Here is a 20,173-nt window from a genome sequence, read left to right as displayed (position 1 = left end):
CCCCGAAATGCACGGTGGTGAGGGCGTGTATGTGGCGTGAAACGATGCAAGCGGAGAGGTTAATCGCCCTAGGTAGGCAAAAGTGTATAGGAACCGGGAGGAGGCAGGAGGATGGGGGAGGTAGCGGGTAGGGGGCAGTGGGAGAGGGAAGGGAGCTGGAAGGTACGGCAGTGGGGACTAGGAAACAGGATTTGAGGGGGATTGGATGGGAGAAGGGGAGTAATGTGGTCAGTAGGAGTTAGCAAGTTAGAACGCTTGGGGCTAGCATGGAGGAGTGAGTATGAGTCGCCGATGTTGGTGACGCGAGACGATGGTATTTGTGTGTGTGCGTGGCCCAACGAGGTCGAGAGATGGAGGAGTGAGTATGAGTCGCCGATGTTGGTGATGCGAGACGATGGTATTTGTGTGTGTGTGTGGCCTCTTTAGGTCGAGAGGTGGAGGATTGAGTATGAGTCGCCGATGTTGGTGACGCGAGACGATGGTATTTGTGTGTGTGTGTGGCCTCTTTAGGTCGAGAGGTGGAGGAGTGAGTATGAGTCGCCGATGTCGGTGACGCGAGACGATGGTATTTGTGTGTGTGTGTGGCCTCTTTAGGTCGAGAGGTGGAGGAGTGAGTATGAGTCGCCGATGTCGGTGACGCGAGACGATGGTATTTGTGTGTGTGTGTGGCCTCTTTAGGTCGAGAGGTGGAGGAGTGAGTGTGAGTCGCCGATGTTAGTGACGCGAGACAATGGTATTTGTGTGTGTGTGTGGCCTCTTTAGGTCGAGAGGTGGAGGAGTGAGTGTGAGTCGCCGATGTTGGTGACGCGGAATAATGGTGTGTGGGTGTGTGCGTGGCCTATTAGGTCGAGAGGTGGAGATATGGGTATGAGTCGCCGATATTGGTGACGTGGAATGAAGGTGGTTGGGTGGGTGTGTGTGTGGTCTCGTGAGGTCGGGAGATGGGGGAAGAGTGTATGAGTCGCCGATGTTGGTGATGGGAGTTAATGGATGATTGTTGGGTGGGTGGGGTTGTTTGGTCGTGCTATTTCCTTGGAATAGGACCTTGATAATTAGTGTAGGGAGAGGGTTATGAGTTGTTGGGGTTGGGTAGGATAAATGCATATAGACATTTCTGAAAATTCTTGTCACTGCATATTACACTTACAACTTGATTTTTATCGTATTGAGTTATGTGAACTCACTTCTCATCATTCACAGGTGGAGTAAGGACGGAATTGGGATCCGAACGGCTGGTAACGGAGCCCCGTCGGTAGTGCCACAGGGCACAAGTTTTGTTGTGATTTAAAGCAGTTTGAAAGGATGGTTTAGTCTGGATATTGAATATCTAGGAATGTTTGATATTGTATTACTATGTGTTGTAGAGGTGGAGATGTATGTACAATTGATTTGGAACATGGAAGGTGGACAAATTTCTCTTGTGCATGGTTGGAATAATATGGATTCGGTATTGTGTTGTATGAGTGCTTTATCGTACACCGTTAAAAAAAAAAACGGGGTGTTACATCTTTCTTCTGTTAACCAGCACAGAAAATGACAGTAAATACAATGATCGAAAAGTTACGTAAAACGAAAAACTGGAATGGATTAATTGGAGGAATTTTTGAGTTTTAGCCGCGGTGGTCCTATCAGGTTTTGCACGCAATTTCTAGCTTACTCGTCGTCTCTCTTGCTCCAATATGACCACAGGAAGACTCAGAATCAAATTCCAAGTGGGTAGGGGAAAATTTTACATTTTTTGGCGGTCGATGGTGGCTTTGGTGGGGGGGGGGGGCGGGCGGCGGTTGACCTTCTTCTCCGGCGTCTGGTTCTTCTTCTTTGACGGGGGGCTGGTGGCTAGGGTTTGGGTTCCCTTGTAATGCGAGGTATTTATATACATCTCGCGTCGATCTAAACTGTTCATTCGCATCGACGTGGAGCAAGAATGGTTATCCGATCTTTACCTGTTTAGGCCGATTGTGCAGGCAAATCTGGACCGTTCATTACGATTGATCTCGTCTGTCCGATTGCGCATAAAGAGAGAATGAATCTTAGTCGTTCACTCGCGAGAAATAGAACTTTAGCCGTCGGATCGTTGGGCACGCGGATTATTTGTGTGGCCTCCCGCGTGGCGCCGATGTCAGCGTGTTTTAACACGCTGCGTACCCCCGTTCGTCGGGGCTGCTGACTGAGCCGTCCCACGTGGCTGAATTTTTTTTTTTGCACTTTAACCCCCCGTTTCTAATTTTTTTTTCAAAAACATCTTCCGATCTCAAATTTTCACATATTTTTTTTTAAAAAATTGTTTTCAATATCATTCTTAATTCATCTTTTCTCAAAAAATTAATTAATTAAAAATTATTTTTATATAATTATTAGATAATTAATCAAATAAAAAAATTATTCCGAACCGATTTTCTGACCCAAATATTACATTATTAATGTGTTTGTGGACTACAACAATTGAGTTGAATTTAATCTATAGAGTTAGAGTTATGACATAAACAGATAAAAAAATATTTTATAATAACTAAATTTTCTTAATTACTATAATTACAATAAAGTAAATAAAAATTCGATGTAACTTTTTTTAAAACAAAAAACATACATTTTTTATTATATGAATGTAAAAAAATAATAATTTTTTAAAAATCCAGCACCAACAACTATCATTACTAAACAATACTTTTAGAATTTGTACCCACTCTCATAACCCAACAACAAAAATAATACAATTTGCCAATTCCTCTCTTTCTCAATTCATGGTGTTTTACATACTTTAATATTATATATATATATATATAAATATAATAAGGCCGCTTAAATATTATAATGTTACATTGGAATGAAGATGGTATTGATCTTATCTACCTTTTTAAAAAATTTCAATGATGAAGATAAGCATAAACCATAAAGTCAACATACAAAGGATGTGCACAAGCAAATCTGGACACAACCAACGTTTACATTTATTTATTTGAAAATCATTTAATTCTCTTGCTTACAATTGTATGGTCTTCAAATAATTTGAAATTTGAGAAATTAAATATACAAATAATTAATAATCAATTGAATATAATAAAATAATTAAATTTAAATATTACATGTAATGTAAGTTCAATTCTATCAATTTATTTATAAGTTAAATATAATAAATTAAATATTAATATTATTAATTCACTGTCGAATCAGGATAGATAAATATTAACGTGTGTCGTTATAAATAATTATTGGAATTAAATTTTTAGACATTTTTTGCGCTATTGTGTTTGTCCATGGTCCTATTGATTAAATTTAAAATTATTTTAAATATATTCTTAATAACTTTAACATTTAGTTAGTGTCATTGGGCCATGTAAAGCCCACATGTAAAATTATAATTAATTTAATTAAAATAAAAAAGTATATAAATTAAATTATAAGTTATATTAATATTAATGAAATTTAAAATATAACATTTTTATTTAGCATAAATATTATACGAATTTCATTTATAGAATTTACTCGTCCGGAAGTTTAGATTTTTATTATGCTGCATTATATTTTTAACCAATGACTGTATTAATTTTTTAAAATAATAATTTAATTAAAATTAAAGTTTGCAGTCCTCCTAATAAATGAAGGAAAAAACAGAGAGAGAAAATAAGATAAACGTGCAAAACGAGGGAGAAAAATAAAATTAGTCAACGGACGAAGAAAATAATCTTTTTCCCACTATATCAAGATTCCCATACATGAATCTTTTCAACTATTATTTTATTTTATTTTTATAATTTTAGATTATATAATATAAATTAGTATTAATTATTTAATTAATATTAAATTCGAAAAATATTTCAATTTTTAAAATAAAAATAATTTAATTTAAATTTTTATAATTTAATTACGTAATTATAACAAAAAAATGAACACCAATTTACAGTGAATGAAATAGATTGAAAACTTTGAATAATTATGTTATGTTTAATTTTTAATATTAAAAAAAATTATAATAAATTTTTAACTTCATCTTAATTATTAAATTAAAAAATATAACTATTATATAATATTTATTTTATTTAAAAACATAATAATATTACTGAATTTTAATATAATTACTATAATTTTATTAATATAATAATAAATTAAATACTATCATTATTAATTTATAATATATTTATAAAATAATAAATATAATATAAAAATTTTAACTATTAAAATATTATATTTATAGTTAATAATCAATTTTTTAAAATAAAAAACAAATCAAATTTTTAATAACAAAGAAAAAGTATATATGATTCGATTTTTTGACTTTTTTAAAAAGTCAATCGTTTAGAGAATCTACGGCATCTCACGTAGATTATTAAATATAGATAAGGATTCATTTGAGGTCCATGGTTTCCGATTCCTGTGTTTAATTTATCTCACGATATTTTAAAATTAAATGTCTTATTAATTTATATTTCCTTATTTTTTTTAGTACATATAAATTTAAAATTTTATTTTTTATATAATTTCATATAGGTAAAATAAAATGTTTAAATATTAAACTGACTTTAAATTTGAAGATAATCAAGGATATAATTATGATTAGAGTAATTACAAAGTTTGTTCAATTAAATTTATAAATTTTTTAATAACTATGATTTTTAATTTATTAATATAAATAATACAATAGTTTAATAGTTAAAATTTTTACACTGTACTTAATTGTTACGAGTTTAAATTTTATAAATAACGTAAAATTTATCATTTAACGAGTGTAATATAGATTAATAATTATAATTTAAAATTTATATCGATGGTGTAAATAGAAGATTACAATGATGAAGTTGAAAAAAATTTTAATAGTTTACTATCTTTACCTTTAATTGGAATAAATATAACGAGTTAAAAATTAATATAATTTTTTTATTCATAAAAAATAATTTATTAATAAATAGGTTTAATGATTCAATTCGATATACAATTTTGAATTAAAAAATAAGTTTTTTTATTTAGAATTTAAATTTAATGTTTATAATACTCTTAAATAATTTACTTAGGACACATTAAATATATTAATTAATGAAATATAACTTTCATTGAAAGACTTTTTTTTAATCCATTGCATACATATAAAAGGTAAATATCTACTTAAAAAAAAAAGAAATAGAAATAGCTGGCGGTAAATTTTCCTTTTTTAGGTGAAATAAAATTTTATTTTTCAGGTGAAAACAGCTGGCGGTAATTAATACAAGACTAAAAATGGTAAATATCATAAGGTTTTGGTTCTGTCCATTTTAATTTTGATAAGCCAAATTTGGTAACTTTAGATATTGATCGTTGCAAAATTACAACTTCATATATTTATGACAGAAAATAATGATATTACCCCGTATATATATATATATATATATATATTACTGTATATAAATATACAAATAGTGTAATAATATTATTAATTAGTTAAAATAATTATTTTGATTTATTTTTTAAAATATTTAAATATTATTTATTTTTTGTTTGAAAATAAAAAAACTGGATGTTTGAAACAAAAAAAATATAATAACCAAACTATAACAAGAGAAAATTAAATTTAAATTATAATAAACATGAAATTTAGAAAACAAATTTAATAATTATCGCTTTATTAAATTAATTTAATACTCTGATTTTCATTATAATCCCTCATTAATTACTATGTGATCATGCAAAGCAATTCTCTATTATTTAAAATAGTAACTAAAATAAAATAAAATATTATTTCCACTGTTATAATCATATAATTATGTAAGCATTAAAAACAAATAGTGTATTATAAAGCATCCATCACTTTGACAATAAACTAAAAATAAATAATTAAATAAATAAATGATAATCCCATTTAAAAAATTTCCCAATTCAATTAATTTGGTAATTTGAAAAAAAAAAGAAAAACTCACAAATCCAATTCACACAAAATTAATGACGTCTAAAAAAGTCAAATTCTCCAACGTTACATCCTTGCATTTCGGCTTAATGACAATAAATTACAATTAATTATTATTATAATTATAATTATTTTATTTTTAAATTAAAAAAAACTAATTAATTTGTTTGACCAATACAGATGGTACCCATTTTTTTAAAAAATAAAAATATTAAATAATTAATGGTTTTATTAGTAAATTTTGACTTTTAAAAAAAAAAAGTATGAACAGAAATAGGCTGTTTGGATCGCAGGAAAAAACGGGATTGGTTTGACTTTTGACTGGAAAGTTAGCGTTGATGAGTTGGGACTTCACCTTTACCTCACGTATACTAATACTAACCGACTACCAGCCAACTTGAAGTACGAAACCACCTCATTCGTTTCCTAATTTGGTCCATAGAATTAAACTAAATTTTAATTAATAAGAAATTTACTTAAAAAAATATTTAATCATTTCAAAATTACAGGGATTGATTAATGGAAATAAGAATAAATTACGGGAGATTTTTTTAATATATATAAATTAATTATAAAGTGTAATTTATAAATTATATATTTTAGCGTCTAATTTTTGTTGGAAATAATTAAGTAAAAATTAGTATAATGTGGTGTTAAAAATTTTAAAATTATGGTCGTTAATAAAATATTTTTCATTTTAATTAATTAAATTTACACTATAAAAGTCTTATTTTTTTTACAAAATTGCCAAGATATTTTCATGAAAGAAGCAAATAATATTTTCCATTTTAAGTAATTTTTTTTATTTACTAAATTTGAAAATCCGAATAATGTCTACATGAATTGAAGATTGCTGTATTTATGGTAATTCAGTAATTTAAAAAAAAGTAAAAAAAAAAAAAAAAAGAATCTCGTTTCACCCCGGCGTAAATTAGCCTGCGTCAGGGGAAAATGACGCGCTAGTTAGTTATCACTTATATTGGACGCCTCCACTGTCCTGCAGCCTCCCTTTTCTACCTCTATAAATACTAACAGAAGTCTCACAAGAAGGAAAATCAAATTCATTTTCACACACTCTCTGCTATCATTTCTCCGATTCAACCGAGAATCTCCTCCCTCAGATCCCAAAAAGTAGCAGCTGTTATCCGCTCTTGAAATATGGGAATGGACAGCAATACGCGAGACCAAAAAGTGGCGATGGAAGGCGGATCGTATGTACTCGAGCAGGAAGATGAGAAAGAAGAGACGTCGATTGAGAAGATCTTTGAAGCGAAGGAGGTGCCGCCATGGCAGAGACAGGTGACGGTGAGGTCTCTGGCGGTGAGTTTGGTGCTGGCGGTTCTATTCACCTTCATTGTTATGAAGCTGAATTTCACCACCGGTATTATACCTTCGCTCAATGTTTCGGCGGGGCTGCTCGGATTCTTCTTCGTTAAGACATGGACGAAGCTTCTTCACCGAGCCGGACTCTTGAAGCAGCCGTTTACTCGCCAGGAGAATACCGTCATTCAGACCTGCGTTGTCGCTTCCTCTGGCATCGCCTTTAGCGGTACGTACGCTTGACCGTCTTCATTGCTTTTTGGTTATGAAACGATGACGCTTTTTCTGATCTAACCTACTCATCTTCTATTTTAGACATACATGCATTTATGAACTTCCACTGTTAATCGTCGTCATCACTATGTGAATCTGATCATGCAAATTACCTGCTGATTATAATTTTTAGCAGTTTAAATTTTTTAGAGCACTAATTAATCGAGATTTCTATTCTTATTATTAATCGTAGTGGACTATATTTAGAAAATTGAAAAAGAAAACTTCCATGGCCGTCCATACTGATTCAAATTTCTCAAGGTTGATCGGATTTGGACAAGCATTAAGATTCCAGCATGGTAGCATAATTTTTAATTATTGTAATTTTGAAGAAAAATTATATTATAATTTAAACTAAAGTCGGTTTGATCAATATACATTTACAAATTATATTACATATATATACTAAAAGATCTTTTTACTCTTCATATATCTATATATATATATATATAAATATGTATATGCTGTTTGGTGGGTCTTGTTTCCGGAGAAAATGAAGAAGAAACTGATTAATATTAGGCGGAGAAGAAAAAGAAATGGATGGTAAGTTGAGCGTCAGGTAACGGGATAATAAATACTCGTTAGCTGTCTCTGTCATGATGTATATAAATAGTGGTCAATGCCACTAATTAATCCAATATCCTAACTTTAACATATATATCAAGATTTTTGGCTTCTTGAATTCAGAGGTTATTTTTTTTTTAATTATTAAAAGTAAATCAACTTTATTCATAAGAAAATATTATCAGTGACACATATGAACGCAAACATTATTAGCTCCTGTACAAAACCAGTCATTATCCTTAGTGATCCCTCAAAAAACAATGTCTCCAAGGATCTTAGGTTGTCACTAGCTGATACTACATACCATATCCAAATTTTTTTTTCTTAATTAAAATGATATCACATACTATAAAAAATAAAGTTTAATGTTAAGTTATATATGTTTTTATCAAAATATTATATAAAATATTTTTTTTACAATAAATTTACGATTTATTATAATTACCTCTGATCTACTCCAAGTTCATACATGTTTATGGTTTAAATTATCTATGGCACATTATCTTCATAAATCTTTTATAACTAAATCCACAATTTCCCTTTTTGGTTATTTATTTGTAGAAAATAGTCAACAGTATTGGCAGTCAAAGAGTCAAAATGAAGATGTAAGGGAATCAGATATTTCTATTTTTTTTAAATCGATTATTTGATTTTTTTGTTGTAGATAACTTAAACTCAAAAAGAGAAGTCTAACTTGGGAGAACAACAATTTTGAAAAGTTGAGCCACTTGATCAAAATACAAATAAGTCAGAGGTCTAAATGTTGGATAACTATAACTTAGCAAACCATTATCTTGATTAATAGTAACTCAAGTAGGTGGTTGTTTAGGGATTGGCAATGTGTTATTGGAATTATTGAGAGTCAATAACTATTAATTTCCTCTTCGGCAGAGCACCTAGTTCACATGGCTTGATGAGGTCAACGTTATTAAAATAATACTCATGAAGCAACATATTTTAAGTAAAAAGCAGTTTATAGACTGGTAGGTTCATGCAGTTTACGTGCATTAATTAATAAGTAATCCAACTTTGAATTATTTGATACAAGTATCTTATACACGAGATTGTTTTATTCTATTAATTTTTTACTAAAAAGCAGCTTGTAGACTGATTTTAGCTCAACTTATTTTGAGTTAATCGGTTTAGGTATCCATCTAAGTCAAAAGTAAATTTTCTGTTTTAAGTTATAGACAAATCTCTTGTAAATTAATTTTAAAAAACTAAAAATTTTATTTTCTTAGACCATTAGGCATTTAATAAAGTTTATTTTGTTTCTTTTAATTTTTACTGAAATTTCTCAATCATAAATTGTAAAATTTTTGTTTGTGCAATTTGAAGTTGTTTGTTAACTTTTTAATTTATAAGTACTCTTTTTAACCAACACTCGGGTATTTATTTAAGGTTTACAAAGAAAAATAGATAAACAAAAACAACATACATATAAATTCAGAATATCATTATCTTATCAATGTTAGTTTTTAGAGTTTCCCATCTCTTGCTTCCATTAATGCATTGCTATCTCAATGAAAAACAGGTGGTTTTGGTAGCTACCTGTTTGGAATGAGTGAAATTGTTGCTAAACAATCGACCGAAGCCAATGATCCGAAGAACATAAAGAACCCAGCAATCGGATGGATAATTGGTTTTCTATTTGTTGTTAGCTTCCTTGGTCTTTTCTCTGTGTTACCTCTTCGAAAGGTATGTTCTTTTAACTTGAGGTAAAGTTGGTTCAATTTGAATGATAATTCTAAATCACAATTCTAAATTTTTATTTGTATTTTTAAAAAACCAAATCAAACTGAGTTAAAGAAAATAAAAACGAAAATAATATAGTATGTTTCCCTGATTATGCTCGTGTTCTCCAATGTGGTATGAAAAATGCGTTGCAGATAATGATAATAGACTTCAAATTGATATATCCAAGTGGTACTGCTACTGCCCATCTGATCAACAGTTTCCACACCCCTCAGGGTGCCAAGCTAGCAAAGTGAGCTTCTGGACATCACAACGTTAATCAATTTAAGTTGTTCTTCTTCGTTATCAACTGGCTAGAAACAGATTTAATCTGTTCTGTTCTTGATTTCAGGAAGCAAGTTCGACAATTAGGGAAGTTCTTCTCTTTTAGCTTCTTGTGGGGTTTCTTTCAGTGGTTCTTCACAGGTGGAGACGGCTGTGGATTCGCTGAGTTCCCTACATTTGGTCTGAAAGCCCATGAACACAAGTACATAGATTCCCCTTTTTCTTTGCATTAAAACAATTTATAAATTCGTATTTTAGGATACATGGAACAAATTAAAAATTTTTGTAGAAGAGGTTGATAAAATCTTTCTTAAACTTAAAAATTGATTTGATATAAAATCACATCGTAAAATTGGAATGAGTGTTCTGGATTTCATTAACATTACTTGGATTTGGAATAATATTGTTTAAATTATACGTAAAACATTATAACAAAATTAACATTGTCTTCGGTAACATCTACAAAAAAAAACTCCATAAAATTTCTAGACTGTACTCTAAGCTGTCCTTGAACTCTTTTTGGATGCTGATTATGGGCTTGCTAGTTGCTAGTGACGATATTGTACTTAATCTCTACTCTGTTTCTTTTCCCAAAACCAGGTTTTTCTTTGACTTCTCAGCAACCTATGTTGGTGTTGGGATGATATGCCCATATCTGATCAATGTATCTCTTCTTGTTGGAGCAATTCTCTCATGGGGTATTATGTGGCCTCTAATTGATGCCAAGAAGGGTGACTGGTTCTCCGCAGACCTCAGCCCCAGCAGTCTCCACGGCCTGCAAGGTTATAAGGTAATAACAACTTGGATTGTATTTTCTGCATTAATTATAAGCATTAGTATTTAACCCTTAGATTATAATATTTGGAATAGTGCCTATGTATGTTGCCAGTCCGAATTTGTTGTAATGTTTTCATGATAATTTTCTTTCATCTGCTGCTTGTGACATTCGGAAAGATTGATTTATATCACTTCTTTATGGATTCTTGTATGCAGGTCTTCATAGCAATAGCTATGATTCTTGGTGATGGTCTGTACAACTTCGTTAAAGTCCTGGGTCACACTCTAGCTGGATTGTATAAACAAGTGAGCCGAAAAGATACCGTCCTCCCAGTCAATAGCCGTGCCTACCCAGAAAACACCCCAGCTATTTCGTATGATGAACAGAAAAGGACTGAACTCTTCCTCAGGGATCAAATTCCAAACTGGTTTGCAATTTCTGGCTATCTGGCGATAGCAATTGTCTCTATCATAACACTCCCCCACATTTTCCCTCAGCTAAAATGGTACTACATTGTGGTGATCTATATTGTAGCACCTGTGCTGGCTTTCTGCAATGCCTATGGCTGTGGGCTCACAGATTGGTCCTTGGCATCAACCTATGGAAAACTAGCAATCTTTACAATTGGGGCATGGGCAGGGGCAGCTCACGGTGGTGTGATAGCTGGTTTAGCAGCCTGTGGTGTGATGATGAACATTGTGTCAACAGCCTCTGACCTGATGCAGGATTTCAAGACAGGCTACATGACATTGGCTTCCCCAAGGTCAATGTTTGTTAGCCAAGTCATTGGAACAGCAATGGGCTGTGTGATCTCCCCCTGTGTATTCTGGCTCTTCTTGAAGGCTTTCAGTGACTTTGGTTTCCCTGACTCTCAATACCCTGCTCCATACGCTCTCGTGTACCGCAACATGTCGATCCTTGGTGTTGAAGGATTCTCAGCTCTCCCAAAGAATTGCCTGACATTATGCTATGTCTTCTTCTTCGGGGCAATGGTAATCAACGGAATCAGAGATGCCGTGGGCAAGAAAAGAGCTAGTTTCATTCCATTGCCAATGGCAATGGCAATTCCATTCTATCTCGGTGCTTATTTCGCCATTGACATGTGTGTTGGGAGCTTGATTTTGTTTATCTGGAGAAAAGTGAACAAGGCTAAGGCTGATGCATTTGCCCCAGCTGTTGCTTCAGGCTTGATTTGTGGGGATGGAATATGGACTCTGCCAAGCTCAATTCTGGCCTTAGTGGGCGTGAAGCCACCAATTTGCATGAAGTTCTTGTCGAGTTCAGCAAATGAGAAGGTGGATGCTTTCTTGAATTCTTGAGATGGTGCAAAGGTTAGGTGTGTTTCTACTTGGGTAATTCAGCAGAGGTACTCTTTTTAGTTTTAAGCTTATAAAGTGTCGTCGTTTTATGCTTAGCTACTTGAATGGGAAAAGGGGGGAAAAAATGTAAATGACAGTAGCTTTTAATTTTAATACCATCGTCAACTCAGCAGGTTTTTTATGTAAAGGATAAGATTTAGAAATTTTTTTAATAATGCATTTTATGTGTAAATTTATATATGTGCAGGAAATTCACTTTTAAGTTTCTAGCTTATTGTAACTGAATGGGTTTATTTATTTATTTTGCTTTCAAACCGGAATTAACTCAATCCACCAGACCCGACTCTGGTTTTCTTAATGGATCATAATGAGTTGATTTGAGTTCATAAAGATTATTACCTAGATAACAAAAAAAAAGAATTAAATTACATGAACTGAATTTTCAAGAAAATACAAAATTTGAATTGCATTTGTGTTAATTAATGTAGAGGAACAATATAGATTAATTCCGCGGGAGAAAAACTTTTGATGTCTCCCATAGGAACAGGTTTAATTGGTTTGTTCCTCAAAATGAATTAAATCTCTCTAATTATATTCAAACATTATATATATATATATATATATATATAGATTTTAGTTGTGATTGGAAAAAGCTGGTAGCAAGAAGCAAAGGGTAAAGGAATATGGAGACAGACATCTATTGAGGAGGTGACTGAGAGCAGAAACTTGCTGGATATGGTGTTTTCTTGGTCTTTTACAGATGTTTCTCAACGGAGATCTTTACAACGACAAGGTTCTGATTCGTTCCTTTACATCTCTTCTCTCTGCTTATACAAACCATATATAGTTATCCCTTCTCTCTCTTAAATGTATTTGAGTTAATATCGATCATTACTTAGCTGAATGGTTAGTAAATTCTTTGCTACTTTCTTGTCTCTTTATTGAAATATTATCTTTTATTATGATTGATGTTTATATATCATTACTAAATGAAAATATATTTCTGTTAGTGATTTTGAAGCTTCTTATGCAAATGAGTGAATTACTTGGTGTAAACTTCAGCATTTTTAACTTGCTGTCCTCGATATATGTATCTAATATGTATACAACAGGTCGGTAAGATTCCTGAGACTTTTGAATCACCTTTGAATTACCTGGAATCCTTCATTCCTCCTCTGATTGAAGAAATGCATTCAGACTTGTCATCAAGTTTGAAATCAATTTCTCAGACCACACCAACCTGTAAAATACTGGTTGTTGAAAAATCCGATGACAATAAACTTCTTAAGGATTTGTTCTATACAATTAAAGTAATAGGAAAGAGAGATCCCAAGAAGAAAACCAATTCACAAAAGTATCAGCCATATTCCAAGAGTAATAATGTAGGCAAGTATCGGCTAGATTCCAAGAACAATAATGTAGGAAAGTATCAGCCAGAGGTGGGAAATCTTATTGCCTTGACCGGAGTAAGGCCGAAATGTATTGATGATCTCCACAGGTCAAAAAGATCTTATATCATTGCTCATGTTTATGGGGTAGACAAAGATGATCCTGATAAATTCTTTATACGCACATCAAAGCCTATTGTGAACGAAGATGGTATTGAGACTGGTAGGAAATTCATATTTCGAGAAGATGATGAGGAAACCTCGAAGAAGAGAGAAATGCTTTATGGAGTTTATCTTGTTAACATGACAACAAGTATTCGAATATGGAAGGCATTACATCCGGAGCTTGAAGGGAGAAACTTGAATATAATCTAGAATGTGTGTCAACCCATGTCTCATGTAAGTTTCTTAAGTTCAAATGACTTAATTACTCGAAAATTTTGGTTCGTTTCAATTTCTAACTAGTCATTTCTGTGTTATATTTCTGCAGGGGAGTGAATCAGGCTGCGCTGAATGTTTATCTGAACAGATTGAAAGCCCAGGAGTTTTGAGTATCTTGAGCATGATTCGATCTTTTGAGTTAAATTATTCCCAGGAAGCTGCAGTTTTAAGTTGTGTCAGAACAATGGAGTGTTACCATGAGAACTCTGAGAAATTGATTTGGGGTCCCCCAGGGACTGGCAAGACAAAGACAATTGGATTGCTCTTGTTGGCCCTTCTTAAACTAAGATGTAGAACTGTCACATGTGCACCAACTAATGCTGCAGTCCTGGAAGTGACAACACGACTCGTGAGTTTAGTTTCAAAGACACTTGAAGGTGATATTTATGCAGTTCAAGATATTGTTTCTCCTGAGAATGGAGAAAGATTGAAAAGTGATGATCACAATGATTATCCTAGTTTGTCTCTTGATTATCAACATGAATGCGGGCTTCTGGAGATACTTGTATATAACACTTATGGACTTGGAGATATTGTTTTGTTTGGAAATAGAAAATGATTGAAAATTGATGATCGTGATGATCTTCTTGGTGTCTTTCTTGATTATCATGTTGGCATACTATCTCGTTGTTTTTCCCCATCCTATGGTTGGAGTGCTACTTTGTTGTCCATGATATCTTTTCTTAAGTACCCAGAAAAGCAATATGAGAGGTATTGTCAAATATGGAAAACGAACAACGATGAGGAAGACAATGAAGAGGATGAAGAAACTAATCCTGGAATTTACAAGAATGACGAAATGGTTAAGAATATAAAATTTGAGCAGAACAGTAAAATGTGGTATCAAATTATCTTGAAGTCCTTGAAAGTGAATCAAGACAGAAAAAACAAAGTGTCTGATGAAAAAAAATCAGAGAAAAAACTGTGTTAATCCTCTCTCATTTGAAGAGTTTGTAAAGACGAGATTCAAATGTTATTTTGAGCGGCTCAAGTTTGGCATTGTCAATTTGATTACACATTTACCGACTTCTATCATTTCAGGGAATGTTGTAAAGATGACATTAGCTCTCAATAATCTCAAGTGTATTGAGAAAGTTTTTTTTACATGGAATAATCCTGGCGGTGGCTTGCTGATGCAAGTCTACAAAGGTAGTCACGATGCAAGGACAAATCTTCTTCACTTTGCATTTAGTTACAAAATAAAGTTCTTTATACAAACTCTGGATTCGCTGCCACGAAAATTTACAGTTCCAGATTTCATTGAAGAATCTATCATAAAAGATTTCTGCTTAGCAAATGCAACCTTGGTTTTTTGTACTGCTTCAAGCTTTGCTAAGTTACAGATTGAAGAATTGGGCAGGCGAGAATTGTTGGTTATTGATGAAGCAGCTCAGCTCAAAGAATATGAGTCAGCCATTCCTTTACAACTTCCAGGTTTATGCCATGCGATTCTTATAGGCGATGAGCTTCAACTGCCTGCAATGGTTCAAAGCCCAGTAACAGACAGCATTACCATTTTTCTCTTTTTCGAATATTTGGATAAATTTTATTTGTTTAACTGGCCTAAATGTGTATGATTGATAGATTTCTCAGAATGCTAAATTTGGAAGAAGTTTGTTTCAGAGGTTGGTGCTAATGGGATATCAGAAACATGTACTTAATATCCAGTACCGCATGCATCCTTCGATAAGTCTCTTCCCAACCAAAGAGTTCTATAATGGAGAAATCTGCGATGCTCCTGTTGTAGAACAAAGTCTCAACAAGAAGAAATTTATCGATGAAAACATTTATGGCTCATACTCATTTATCAACATAGCTTGTGGAAAAGAAGAACTCAATACAGATCATAGCCGGAAAAATATGGTTGAAGTTGCTGTCGTATCTCAGATTGTTGACAACCTTTTTAAAGGTATTTCATTTTTAATTATTTTAGCTTTTGTTGCAATTTATTGCAAAGCAAGTAACCAAGTTTATTTTACTCTCATGGCTTAAAGCTTTTCCCTTGTCCAATTCAGAGTTTAGGCAGACAAGAGGTAAAATCAGTGTAGACATTATTTTGCCTTACAAGGCTCAAGTTTATGCAATCCGGAAGATAATTGGAGACAAATACTTTTTAAATGAAGATAGTGGATTTATGGTAAATGTTCGTTTTGTTGATGGATTTCAAGGTGGCGAGGAGGACGTGATAATCCTATCAGCTGTAAGATGTAACAGAACTGGATCAATTGGTTTTCTTTCGAATAATCAAAGAGCGAATGTGGCTCTAACTCGTGTAAGGTATCATACCCAACAAGAGATAGTAATTCAGATCTAGCATATTTCATTTTTTGTATCTTTCTCATGAAAACCAATTAGTATGATGTGTTTACAGGTACTGTATGTGGATATTAGGGAATGAGACAACTCTAAGTAATGGTGACTCAGTCCGACAGAAACTGATAAATGATGCCAGGCAGTGTGGATGTCTTCATAATGCCGAAGAAAGTAAAAGCTTGTCTGAGGCAATTACTGCTGCCTTGGTTGAAATTGATCAAGTTTATATAACACTAAATATGGACTCTCTAAATCTCAAGGAAGCTAGATGGATGGTACAATCTTTTTTATTTGTTATTTCTTTCATATGATCATCTATGAAATTTCTTTATAAGGTTAATACATTTTGAATATAAAAAATAGGTTTGTTTCAGCAACGATTTTCAGAAATCTATTGCAAAGATCAAAGACCCTGAGACCTTCGAGGAACTTTTTAGCTTGCTAAAGAAGAATACATTTTGAATATGAAAAATAGGTTTGTTTCAGCAACGATTTTCGAAAATTTATTGCAAAGAACAAAGATCTTGAGACTTCGAGGAAATTTTTAAGTTGCTAAAGAAGCTTTCAAGTGGTTGGCGTCAATTGGAAGATGAAAGAAATGTTGTCTCACTTGATGGAACATGTTCCCTGCTATTGGAGCAGTATCCAGTAAACAACAATCTAATTCTGCTTTGGACAACTGAAATTCAAAAGGAGACTTCATACCAAATTCAGGTGTTGAAGGTTTGAGATGTTCTTCCAACTTCTGAAATTCCGAAGCTTGCAAAGCGTCTTGATAACATATTTGGAAATTACACAGTTGACAAAATTAATCGCTGCAGATATCAGTGCATGGAAGGTATGGACTAAATATGTAAACTTGTAAACTAAGCAATTGAAATTATAGATTCTAATTGAGGAGAAATTATATATTAGATTACTAATCATAAAATTTTCTATAGGAACTATGTTGTTCCAAAGAGATGGCCTGTAACGGCCGGTGAACTAGAAAGGAAATAAATTATGAATTGAATGTGGAAACGAAACAATAAATTAGGATTTACATTTATTACACAATAATTCGGGATACCCAATAGGGATACGGGAATGAGCCTTCAAAAAGAACAATTAATAATCAAAGAAATAAATGAAAGTAAACAAGTTGAACGTCCTACTCGCAACCCTTTTGTGAATCAGACTTTGAATCTTGGTTCTCTTGATCTGAAATGGTTAATGAAAAAATGAGCTACACTAGCTCAGTAAGAATATCACACTACTCACCGACACAGAAATGAAGGTTGGTAGAAATCATAAATACAACTAATGGAGCTCTTAATTTAAGTGAAATTCGTTTATCATAAATAAAATTATTTACCGCATGTTTACATTGGCGAGATTTTCAAAACTGATCTATAAAGTTAATAACGTAAACAATATCCTAATTTTATATTCAATCAGTCGGAACAACAACTTTCTCATTTATTAGCCTACTAGTATCCATGGGGGTCTATAAGGATGTCCTAACTACGCGTGAACCTTTTTTCAACATTTTCAACTAATGGGCTGTCCCCATACCTCGTCCGGTATGAACGCTAAGAAATACTATCCCTCAATATCCTGTCCGGTATGAAAGTAAAACGGGTCGTCCCCATACCCCGTTCGGTATGAGTGCCAAATTATCAATCCTCGATACTCCATCCGGTATGAGGCAACATTCGCGGTAGAGTTCCCTATGTACTCGGTCCATTCACTATCTCTCAGGATATCCCATAAGGCTGTCATTTATCCATTCACTTAATCAAACGATTTTCTGTTTACCTTTAATTTCTAGTTTCTCAATTAACTATAAATCACATAAAACAAACAATACATGCACCAAAGAAACACAATCGAATTATCATACAAATTCCAGTGCATTATCATGCATTCGAAAACTATAAAATCAATCAATCAGTAAAACATTACAAACAGTAATAAATAACCGGTTTTGGCTCTATTAGTAACTTTTAATTATCGATATTTCTAAATTACGCAAAATGACATATTATTTATAATTAAATTTTAATTCAATAATTGGGAATAAGGTGAGAGATTCGTACGCAAATTGATGTCCGAGATGCTAAACTTTCAGTCGCGCCTACAGGTGGTCTCCGAATTCTCTAAATATTCCTTTGGGGATTAAAACATACTTCAAGTCCGTAGAAATATCCTAAAAAATCCGAAATCAGTGTTAGAAACCACTTTTGGCTAATTTCGAAATTTCGGCACGGTGGCTCCGCTTTGCTTTGGTGACGATACTGCTGCCCGCGATGGTGATTTGCCTCGGGTTGGCCATTTCAGCCGATTTTGTACCCATCTCTACGAAAAAACACGTTAAGGGGCATCGGTTGACCGAAAATAATCGAAAAATCAAAGCTTACCTGCGGCGGAGTTTTTTGGTGCGGTGGCTTCGCCAACTTACCTTTGCGGTTGAGTGTTTTGCTTCAATTAATCTGTAGAGAAAGAAATTGTGATTATAATGGTGTAAAAATTACACGAAACGGGAATCAGGAAATGCCTAATCAGAGGTAGTTTTTATTTTTTTTCGCGGCGGTGTCGCCGAGCTTTACCCGCGATTTTCACCTCATCCGCCAGTTCTTTTGTTTCGATTTGGCCATGAGAGTGTTCAAAATTGAATTTCAAGGGAATGAAATTTTTTTTACCTCTTTTGGCGGTCGAAAGTGACTCCGGCGCGGCGGTAGGCAGCGGTCGACTCCCTTCCCGACGACTGGCTCTTCTTCTCCGGCGGGGGGTCTGGCAACTAGGGTTATAGTTTGGTGTGAAGATGGTTATTTATATACGTTTCTTTTTAATCTGGGCCGTTCAATCGTGTTTAAATAGGAAGTGAATCTGAACCGTTCATCGCGATTTCATATGTACCGTTTGATCGCGTTTAAATAGGAAGTGAATCTGTACCGTTCATCGCGATTTGATCTAGACCATCCGACTGCATTTTAAATGGGGAACGGATTCGGACTGTTCATGCGCGCGAGAACAAATTCGGACCGTCCAATAACGGGCACATGGATCGCCAGTGTGGCCTCCCGCGTGGCACCACGTCAGCGTGCCTTGCCACGCGGCACGCTTCGGTTCATCGGGGCTGCTGACTATGCGTCCTACATGACACAATTTTCTCAAATTACGTTTTGACCCCCCAGTTTTTGATTTTTCTTTCAAAAACACCTTCATAACCCAAATTTTCACACTTTTTCTTCAAAATTATTTTTAATTTTATCATCTACCTATTTTTCTTTATTTTTACATTAAATAACAATTTCAAAAATTAAAAAATTATATTTATACATTAATTGTAATATAATTAAAATTAATTAAGGATATTACATGGCCAGTGGATGGTTACAAGATCTTTTAAAAAGTGTTTATTCGATCATTGTCGCTCTTTAAAAAAATTATTTTGTTCTCTCAATTTTAGGGTACAAAATTGAGCATCAAAATCATCTCGCAGGTGAGTGGTTAAACAACATTGTTAACAACAGAATTTTGATAAAATTTTCTAAGATAATTTATAAAGACTATTTTGAAATTTTATTCGTTTATTAAATCTTAATTTTATAATGATTATAATTATTCTTGTACAAATATGCAACTGCTGTACTGATTTGTTTTGTTTGATAATATTTTGAAAAAACAGATCTTTCAAGTACAATTCCAGAGGAAGTAGAGGCCGGGGATTCTATAGAGGAAAATTGAAGATCTGTGCTTGAACATTTCTAGGTGTTGTTTCATAATATTCTCTAAATGTTAATTTCTGATATAACTATTTAGGAATTTTGAATGACATGATTGACCTCTTTTATTTTTTTTATTATCACGAATACACGAATATTATATGTATAATGATTGAACT

General features: G+C 33.0%; 1 protein-coding gene and 1 pseudogene across 2 annotated transcripts; both read left to right on the top strand.

Moving 5' to 3' along the window:
* Positions 1–6,881: 6,881 nt before the first annotated feature.
* Positions 6,882–12,417, top strand: YSL7 (YELLOW STRIPE like 7). Its single transcript, XM_022036324.2, has 6 exons — positions 6,882–7,421; positions 9,564–9,727; positions 9,919–10,016; positions 10,116–10,250; positions 10,649–10,838; positions 11,042–12,417. The coding sequence occupies exons 1-6, from the start codon at positions 7,031–7,033 to the stop codon at positions 12,143–12,145; spliced, it is 2,082 nt and encodes a 693-aa protein (XP_021892016.1). The 5' UTR covers positions 6,882–7,030; the 3' UTR covers positions 12,146–12,417.
* LOC148269082 (uncharacterized) lies at positions 12,276–20,016 on the top strand (annotated as a pseudogene). The gene is made up of 10 exons (XR_015814619.1): positions 12,276–12,281; positions 12,806–12,938; positions 13,258–13,936; positions 14,037–15,470; positions 15,559–15,883; positions 15,990–16,251; positions 16,346–16,562; positions 16,651–16,723; positions 16,817–17,125; positions 19,958–20,016. The product of XR_015814619.1 is annotated as an uncharacterized LOC148269082 (transcript).
* The last annotated feature ends 157 nt before the right edge of the window (positions 20,017–20,173 follow it).

Source organism: Carica papaya, chromosome 1 (genome assembly GCF_054855325.1).
Source record: "Carica papaya isolate Zhongbai chromosome 1, ASM5485532v1, whole genome shotgun sequence".
Classification (NCBI taxonomy): Eukaryota; Viridiplantae; Streptophyta; class Magnoliopsida; order Brassicales; family Caricaceae; genus Carica; species Carica papaya.
This window is presented reverse-complemented; position numbering and strand designations above follow the sequence as displayed.

Bases quoted from the DNA above. Each gene is read 5' to 3' on its own strand.
- YSL7 (XM_022036324.2), top strand. From the start codon at position 7,031: ATGGGAATGGACAGCAATACGCGAGACCAAAAAGTGGCGATGGAAGGC. The intron at 9,728-9,918 runs GTATGTTCTTTT...AATGCGTTGCAG, and splicing joins CTGTGTTACCTCTTCGAAAG to ATAATGATAATAGACTTCAA. The intron at 10,251-10,648 runs GTACATAGATTC...TCCCAAAACCAG, and splicing joins CTGAAAGCCCATGAACACAA to GTTTTTCTTTGACTTCTCAG.